At 43.6% G+C, this 9,643-nt stretch overlaps 1 protein-coding gene across 1 annotated transcript; it reads right to left on the bottom strand.

Moving 5' to 3' along the window:
* Positions 1–240: 240 nt before the first annotated feature.
* LOC123444515 (subtilisin-like protease SBT2.2) lies at positions 241–7,067 on the bottom strand. The gene is made up of 10 exons (XM_045121248.1): positions 6,566–7,067; positions 5,489–5,642; positions 4,784–5,181; positions 4,044–4,139; positions 3,896–3,968; positions 3,189–3,471; positions 2,769–3,100; positions 1,997–2,267; positions 1,180–1,461; positions 241–878 (listed from the first exon to the last, which is right to left on the bottom strand). The coding sequence occupies exons 1-10, from the start codon at positions 6,811–6,813 to the stop codon at positions 475–477; spliced, it is 2,541 nt and encodes an 846-aa protein (XP_044977183.1). The 5' UTR covers positions 6,814–7,067; the 3' UTR covers positions 241–474.
* Between the last annotated feature and the right edge of the window lie 2,576 nt (positions 7,068–9,643).

Below are 9,643 nucleotides of genomic sequence, written 5' to 3'. Positions count from 1 at the left end.
AAAAAAATGTTTCTATGTCCCCAAAAAAATAAAATACCAAAGCTCAGTATTGCTCTAATTCATCGTAGAGATGACTATTGTGACGACCCAGTTAACAAATACTACGTTAAAGTAGGCACATAGATACCAGACGTTTCAACCTGACAAAGTTCACTAACAAAATAGAAAGTCATCAGACAAACAAAAGTCCCCTGCTGCACAATGACAGCATACAGCGCCGGTAGCGACCGATAAAAGACCTCTGCGAAAAGGATTTCTCATTCATCATCAAAAGACGGGCGTCCTCGTGCACATTCCCTTTACAGTTACTGCTCGCCAAACAAAACAACTAGGTAAACAGTAACTCATCTACTTACATGGACGACATGCTTCAAAAATGTACACCAAACAAACACAACTAGGTAAATCCTGGTCATTCTACCTCCAGATCAGTCAGGTCACCGTTCCGGCGTCAGCTTTTCAGTTATCAGGAATCTACACAGCCTTGGACATGACCGTAAACGGGATGACCACCCGGTGCCCCCTGTCCCCATAGAACTCGACGTCCCCGAAGCTCGCAGAAGAGTTACTCATGGTGGCATTCACGATGAATGTCACGAGCTGCTTCTGCCCGCTGGGGATGAAGAACTGAGCGGGAGCCGTGGACACCGCCACTCCGTAGGGGGCGTTGCAACTGACAGTGTAGTTCTCGTCGCTCGCAATGTTGGTGACTGTTCGCGTTATTGTTCTCGACTGGTTGAGCACCGCTATGGTAATTGACGGCAGGTTCAGATCTGCTCCGGTCATGGTGGAGGTCCCGCAGCTGTTGCCGGTGTAGTTCGCCACTACTGGAGCAGAACCATTTATACCACACAGAAAGGAGATGTAGTCATCATAACCTGCAATTTATCAGAAAAAATAATTTAAAAGTTGTTAGTCACACAGTTACATTTGTCCAACGCGAAACTACAATGAAGATCTAGAAGGTTATTTGCACTAGATATGCGCCCAGTGGCATTGCCATGCTAACAATCTGATAAATTGTTGCTTCGACATACATCGGCCTAACACATGATGTCATCAAAACCCAGTTGCTAGTCTCAAGGAATACCCGACAGTTGTTGATGTGGCAAGCCCAAATAACATCTAGCTAATCCAGCAGTAAAAAAAAAGAAAAAGACGAATGGCCATTGAACTTACTGCAATCAAATATGAGCCCAGGGTCCAAAGCAGCAGTAGCATTGGCAAACCCATTCCCCATGTCGAAAGGTGTAGCTGGAGTTTGTGTGGAGTCCGGGTTGCTGTATGTTCGCTGTGACATGATTGGCTTCCCTTCCCTGTCACTGAGAGTTGTCGTAGTAGACAGCGCTGAACCTATAGCCGCCGGGCTAAAAGAAGGAAACTTCTGCTTGATTAGAGCCGCAAGGCCAGCAATGTGTGGTGCAGCCATACTTGTACCAGAGAGCATCGCAAAACTTTCACCTGAAAACGAAAATCAGACAACCATCATGACTTATTCATAGCAATTAAAATCTGATGTTAGGTTAGATTATAACACTAAGCTGCTTATTAAAGGCTTAAATAACTAAACAGAACAATGCAAATGTAAGGCTGTAATTTTTGTGTAAGACAGTTATGCATGTCAACGCATGTAATGCTCCCAGCAATGGACGGAGCAAAGAATCCAATAATTGTTTACAGAAGTACCATTCTCTGTCCTCATATGCTTCACCACAGTTCATACGGCAACTATTAGGTTTTTCTCTACAACATACTCCCTCTGTCCCAAAATAAGTGTCTCAACTTTATACTAGCTCTAGTATAAAATTGCATTAAGCTTGAGACAGTTATTTTGGGACGGAGGGAGTACATACTTCTAGAAATAATACAATGAGGGGAAGAATATCCTTTTGGAAATACACACTTCTATTCTATTGGAATGCAATTTATATGTTTAATGCTCTTGAGTAAGTAAACTTAAGTATTAAGTGGAATAGAAGGTAAATTGTCAAACTACCGGTAAATTCAGCAGAATCCAGTCCACGCGAACTCCAAGCACCCCAAATGGAACTGCCAGGTGCTACCACATTTGGTTTCAAGATATCAGCATTGGCCAATGTATTATCCTCAGGATCAGGCCCCCTAGCAGAATAAAACATCACTTTTGGTGCCGAGCTACCATAATTTGGCTTCAGGCCTCCTAGTATTTTCGCAACTGCACCGAAGTTGACAACTCTGTCTGACGTGCCATCTCGTACAAGCGAATCGTTGTAATAACTTAGGAATATCTGGCAATATTGAGTCAGATATGTTAGAGCCTTAGTTGTGCTTAAGAAATATAGATAAATTTCCTCAAGTCCCACATGAGTAATTCGGTCGATCAATTATCAACTTTGACAGTAATATATTGCAGTCAACAACTAAACTTGAAGCCAAAAAAAGATACACCAAGACCACGAGAACAGGAAAAAAAACTACGGGGAACAGAGACTGGTTAATCAAGCCCCTTGTACAGAACAGCCAAAAGGTTTGGTTAAAAAGGCGATAAAATGAGCAGAAGGTTTGGTTAAAATAGCGATAAAATAAACAAAAGCTGATTGCACAAACAATTATCATAATCAACTGCAACTGCAAACGCCAGACTCATACAGCAAACCCAAAACTACTGAATACCATAACATAAGCTGTTAAAGAGGACATAATAACATGAATGGTCAAGGTCTAACAAACAAGAGGATATATAAAGAAAAAGATAAGAGTAAGAATGGCTATAGCATTGACTGCCATACCTTAGAGTCATCAGACGATGGTATTATAAGTCCAGGTATATCCATTGGAGTTGGGTTCAGCTGGAAACCAAGGACAAAAGGGTCCAAGTAAAATATAACTCCTGCAGCACTGACATTCTTTGCTGTATCTAAAGCTTGCTTCACAGAAGAGAGGCCAAGTACAAATCTTATGGAATAGCTGCAGACCAATATCTTCCCCCTTATCAGATCTTTATCTAGGTGGCTTGGATCTTGGCACTCTCCTAGGGACATTTCAATAGGAGTGGTTGTATAATTTTGCAGTGCATGCGGTGCAGCAATCAGATTGTACATGGAATCACCATCTGTTCCAGCTGTGTTTGCAGTTTAACAGAAGTTAAAAAGGTCACTATGGGCAGTTGTGCACACAGCACATAATGAAATAAGTTGCTAGGAACTTACGAGCAAGGCCGACTCCTGAAATGGTCAAATTGTTGCCAAGTACAACATAATTGTAGTATTCCCTGTCATGGGCAGAAGCGCCTACAGTAAAAATCCATGGACTGTATGAAGACATGCTCTTAGGGGAAGGACCGGTATTTCCTGCAGCTTGCACAACAAATATGCCATCTTTCACAGCTGACATTAGTGCCATATCAATTGGATTAAAGAATGTAGCCAATCCAGGAGGCCTCCTATTAGGGGTAATGGATAAACTGATTATGTCAACATTATCTTCAGCTGCCTGTAAATGTGATGCAAGGAGTTGTTGTCAACAGTGCTGTAATATAGCATGCTTAATTTAGAAATTTAAAATGCTTCCCCTGAGTTCCCATATCTTTGCCAAGAATATCACAGCCAAAGTTTTAATAATGCCATGGAAACTTGCAACATAAATATATATCGAACACCTACGAGAATTTTAGTCAACACATACAACTGGTCATCACAGAATTCGAACTTCCAGAGGCAGAGCTATTCAGTAAATTTGAACAGCTTAGAATATTCTCTTATAGCTAGTATATGCTACAGTAGTTGATCTCTTCGCGTGTCAAGCCCATTAGATAATCATTAACATGCCTTTTCTCATATGGGGATCACATTCAAAAGTGGTCATTAGTTTGTGCTTACACCAACAGAAGATAACCAGCATGCAGAAAGAATGTTACCTGATCTATTGCAGCCACTACATCAGCAGCAAAACCTCCAAAACCTTTGTACAGCGCTTTATAGACAGCGATGCTGAAAAATAATTTGTATTCATATTTGGAAATAAAATGAATTACATTATCTCTCTAAACAAGATATTAGACTTACTGTGCACGAGGAGCCATTCCACTTGCATTCCCAAAGTGATGCCCAGCAACAATAACAGGTATGCCATGATTACCAGCCGCGATGGAAGCTGTGTGGCTGTATGCACAAATCTTAGAATCAGAAATAATAATCTCAGAAAGTGTCCTCTCAACGTACATTCGGTGCGGTAATTTATTATTCCTTTTTAAGCAACTTTAGTTATGGAAAGCCAATGCTTGAGTTCAAGTTGAAAGAAAGAAACCATGGAAACAGAACAGCAGTACAGCAATTATGTAGTGCTCTCCCGGTACTTATGCATAAATCATTTCAACTTAACAGGATCTATCTATTACTAGCATGAGTTCAAGTTGAAACAAACAATGGAAACAGAGCAGCAGAAAATGACGGTTTCTCCTAGTATTTCTGCATAAATCATTTCTTAAAACTTAATGGGATCTATCTATAGCTAACATGACTTGTACCTGAGCACTTACATGGTATGACCAGGCCACGTTCATCACCAAAAAGAAGAGAAATAGACTAGGCGTTCATGCAGTATTTAATATTTGAATGAAACTTCTGAGTACAATTAACAGAATTGAACAGTTAAACAAAGAAGAATAACTGCAGTTTACTGGAGAAAACAACCGTGAAACAAAAAAAGGTACATATCTGACTGCACAGCCAGATGCAGTAGTAGAGAGCATTCATTGTCTTTGTTTATAGTGACCGTGATAGGTAAATCAGAAAATAATACTTACGTCCCATGGCCATCACTATCAGATGGTGAAGCAAGATCTTGTGAGGCATTGAAGACTCCTCGGGTTAATGCAGATGCTGCAAAATGACGAGCTCCAACAAGCTTTCTGTTGCAGGACCCAGATGGAAAATCACTTGTAACCTCACAATTACCAGAGTAGTGAGCAGGAACTGGATAATTGTCAGCTGTCAAGTCATCTGAAAAGCTAGGATGATTTGGGTCGATTCCTGTGTCAATGAGGCCCACAACAACACCTTGGCCAGCACATTGTGGACCACCATCTTGAACCCATGCACCTTCTGGCAGGCCAAGGAATTCGGGGGTATAAGTTGTTGCCGTCCTAACAGAGAAATCCAACATTATGTTTGCCACTTCTTTTCTCCTATTTAGCTTCTCTGCCTTTTAATGCAAGCAGAAAACAGGTTAAAACGTGTATAAGAAATAAGTAGATCTGAACAATCTCCTACAGGTTCCAGAAAACAGATAAGAAAAAAGGGAAGGAGGATCTACAAGGTGCAAAAAACAAATAGTTCATAGTTCCATGAATTTCCCTATTTTAACATATTGGCAGCATGATTAAAATTTACGAAACATTTCATGCACTTTTCTTTGACAAGCGATAAGCAGAAGTAAGAGTGTAACACTACAAACTAATCTCATAATAGTGCAGAAATAGCACAAGGAACAAACATAAACAATTATATACCTGCTGAGGAGTGAGGACAACAGCAAAACCATTGATCAAGTAGTGGTAACTGTACAATTTTATGTAGTGCTCTCCTCTTAGTGTCTTCTTCAGGAGCGAATTTTGAAGGCGCACTAGGAGTGAACCATAATTCACAGATTCAGGTGAAGCATGCCTGCATTACCATGGTTAATATTAGAATGAGAAGGAAATAAATCGCACTCATGTCATTCCATGGAAAATAACTGCTGGACCTTCTCAGATAAGAAGTTAAATCAATAATTAATCGTCAGAAAATATACTATTTTTAGCCAAAACCTGTTGAAGAATGACACTTCATTGTAGCACGCAACAAGTAGACGAAAGTAGAGACCGGAAGAATTAAGTTATGTCAATCCAAAAAGGAAAGACATTCTAAAATCAAAATTTTAGATATTCTATGGGTACTTTCAAGTTGTTGTTAATAAATGTACTGGCTAGTAAATAAGTACTACATACAGTAGGAGTATGTTAAGATGACTGCACTAGCCAATTGTCAAAACAAAACAAAAAGGTGCACGGTTTCCTAAGAAAAAAGGGTTTCCAGCTGTCTCTCTCTCTCTCTCTCTCTCTCTCTCTCTCTATATATATATATATATATATATATATATATATATATATCTTGGGAGTAAAGTGTAAAGGTGACTTCGGTTAATTACTGTACTGATAAATAACCTGCAATTTTCACCTTAGAGAAACTAAGTGGGCCTGATCAAATATATGGTTGAGAATAATCAGTTCATACATTGATGCAAATGAGGGTAAAAAAATGAATTTCAACTAGTAGTAATTACATACAATGTAAACATAGTAGTCGGCTGATTAAGAAATACGGCTGCAGTGACATCCCAATCACCTGAATAATACTAGCATAATCAAATTTGGCCAAAACTGCCCCTGATTAGTAAAGTGCTATTTTCTCGGGGGAATCAGTTTTTCTAAGAGCAAACTGCGGAATCGAAGAGGCGAAAATCACAGGAAAAAAAGTGAGGGGGGGATTGATTGACACTATATAGACGCACGAGAACTGGGGAACTTTTCGGCAAGAGAGACGCCCACCTCGGCTTCCTGAGGATGCTGGTGGCCGGGTTATCCCCTCCGCCGCCGCCGCCGCCGGCGGCAACGCTGCTGCTCCCAACCCTCTCCGGGTCGAGGCGCTTGTGGGACACCGCCGCCTGCTGCATGGTCACAATGTACACCGCGGTGCCCTCCTCGGAGCCGCCGCGTGCGCCGGCCAGCAGCGCCACCGCAAGAACCGCCGCCCACAGGAGGGGGGCAGCCCGCTGCTCCCTCCGCGCCACCCCCATTGCCTCAGAGCGCGCCTCGCCGCCCCGAAGCTCCAGAGGGGGAGGGGCGGCAGGAATCCCCGAGGAAGATTAGCTGCACCCGTCGCCCATGGGAGCAGGAGGACTGGTGGTGTTGCACGCGGCGGAATAATGGCGAGGGGCGAGCGAGGCGTGCGCTTTTAAGCCGTGTGCCCGAGTCAAGCGTGGGGAGTGGAGGAGGGGGAGGGGAGCACGCAATAAAGAAGTGACCACTGCAGCGGCCAAAGCACTCCTCGCCTGCTGCTGCTGCGGTGCTGCCGCCGCTTTGGCGTGGGCGCCTCCACCTTGTTGGTCTTTTGTTGCTGTGCGCCGGTGCCTCCTGGTCCTGACTCCTGGGGTGTATTCTGTATTGTGCTGTAATTTGGTGGTGTATTGGAGTATCATGATACTACTACAGTATGCTTGTGTGAAAGGGGTGGAAGGTGGTGGCTACAGTAATAACAGGATCAGCTTTCCGGGAAGGAAGAAAGAGAGATGATGTATACTACGTACGTACGTACGTACGATGAAAATGCGTACTGGTACGATCTTTGGGGAGGGGACACCTCATATTTCGAGGAAGGAAACTTGGGGGAGGGGACACCTCGGATTTCTACAGCCTCGGGAATTGCGCAGTGATTTCCAGCTGTTCGCCCGCCGGCTTTGCACCACGTCTACATTTTCACCGTAGAGCAAAGGAACTCGCACAAAAAACGGTGAAAAGAAGCTTCCGGTGCCAGTTTTTTTTCTCAGGAAAAAAATAACTTTCCTCCTCCGATTTCTGTTAGCACATATTCAAGTCGGACCCATAAGTCACCCGCATCCGTCCGGACTGTGGGAGCCATCCAATGCGAGATAGTCCGGACATGATTTTTTTCACAAACCGGAAAAAGCGGGGCATGTTTGCGCGAATTCGGACACGAAAAATGTCATCATCCGTCATCCCTGGCCCATCCAAAATCCTTCATGGACCATGTGACCCAATCCTCCTCATTTTTCTCCATTTTTTCTCTTGCCTTCGTTATCGCTCCACCACGCCACACCCCTACCGGAATTCCGCGTCTCTATCACCCTCCGGCGCTCTAGCGGGCTCCTAGTCGGTTCTCCTCCGTCTCCGTTCAGCTCATGTCCTCTGACCGCCCCGCCAGGTACCATCCTCTACTGGTATTCTCATAATGCTCGGCAATTGTTTGATGAATCGCTGGAGCTGAAAATAGTTGTCCCTTCTTCTTTCTACCGATGGATTTCGATTTGAGGTACATATACGAGCATTATGTTGAGTCGTCGAACGAGGAGGACTACTCCTCCCATGAGACGGCGATGATGCACGTGGTCCTTGAAACGCAGAGCGTGCGGAGGAGCATGTTCTCAATTTCAAGGGCTCGATCAAGGGTCATCGAGTGCTCAACCGCAACAGCACGCGGGGGCATTTGACACTAATGGTCGACTACTTTGCCCTCGATGCACTATTCGTTGACCATTTTCGCTGGTGTTTTTGGATGTGCATCATTGTCTTCGATCGTTTGTACCATGGTGTCCAATCATACGATGACCACTTCATTCTGAAGAAGGGCGTCGTAGGAACGATTGGCTTCTCTGGTTACCAGAAGTGCACGGTCGCACTCCGGATGCTTGCATATAGCACGACCGCTGATTCGTGGGACGAATACCTACGGATGTTTGAGAGCACGTGCGAAGGTGTCATGGTCATATTTGCCACTGCTATGGTCGAGGTGTGCCGACCTCGGTACCTGAGAGAACCAACTGTGGCAGACAGCGAGAGGCTCTTGGCAATCTCCAAAGCAAGAGGGTGGCCAAGATTGCTTAGATCTCTTGACTATATGCATTGGGAATGAAAGGACTGTCCGAATACTTTACAAGGGAAATATCAGGGTCATATTAAGAAGCCCACCATCATTCTTGAAGTAGTTGCATCACATGATCTTTGGATTTGGCACACTTTTTTTGGCATGCCCGGGTCTCACAAATACATTAATGTGTTGCACCGATCGTCGTTATTTAAGAGGCTGAGTGAAGGAAAAGCTCCTACTTGTCACTATACTATCAATGGACATGAGTACAATATGGATTACTATTTGGTTGACAGTATCTATTCTTCATGAGCTACCTTTGCCAGCACCATCTCTAACCCAAAAGGCTAAAAAGGCTCACTTTGCACAAGAGACAAGAAGCAACTAGAAAGGATGTCAGAGAGGGCATTTGGAGTTCTGCTTTTGAAGTTGTTCGTGGACATGCAAAACAATGGGATCTGAAGACCTTGTGGGAGGTGATGACATGTTGTGTAATCATGCACAACATGATCGCCTAGGATGACGGTGATGATGATGATGCATCTCTAAAATTTAAGGACATGGGTGATCCTATCCAACTTTCGAAACAAAATCTGGCCACATTTGAAGAGTTTATTCAAATGCATCAATAAATCCGACGTCGGCCAACTCACGAGCAGCTGAAGGAAGATTTGATTGAGCATCAGTGGGCGGGAAAGGGGACAACAATGTTGGGATGTAATATTTGAACTTTTTAAATTTCGAACTAGTGTTGCATGCGCCTATTTGAACGTCTGTGCCCTTTGCATGCGGCTATTTGATCTTGCGGACTTGAAAAAATTAAGGAAGGTCGGATGTACCGACTACGGTTGGATGGAGACCTCCTGCATCCGTGTTCGCGAATTGGTCCCCCTTTCCGCGGACAGATGCAGGGGAAATTTGCGGGGTGCCGTTGGAGATGACCTTAATAGAAACCCACGTTTGAGGCTACAACGAGACCCTCATGACCCACAAGTAATCAGTCATAGTCCTTACGATAAATA

Source organism: Hordeum vulgare, chromosome 3H, assembly GCF_904849725.1.
Source record: "Hordeum vulgare subsp. vulgare chromosome 3H, MorexV3_pseudomolecules_assembly, whole genome shotgun sequence".
Lineage (NCBI taxonomy): Eukaryota > Viridiplantae > Streptophyta > Magnoliopsida > Poales > Poaceae > Hordeum > Hordeum vulgare.
This window is presented reverse-complemented; position numbering and strand designations above follow the sequence as displayed.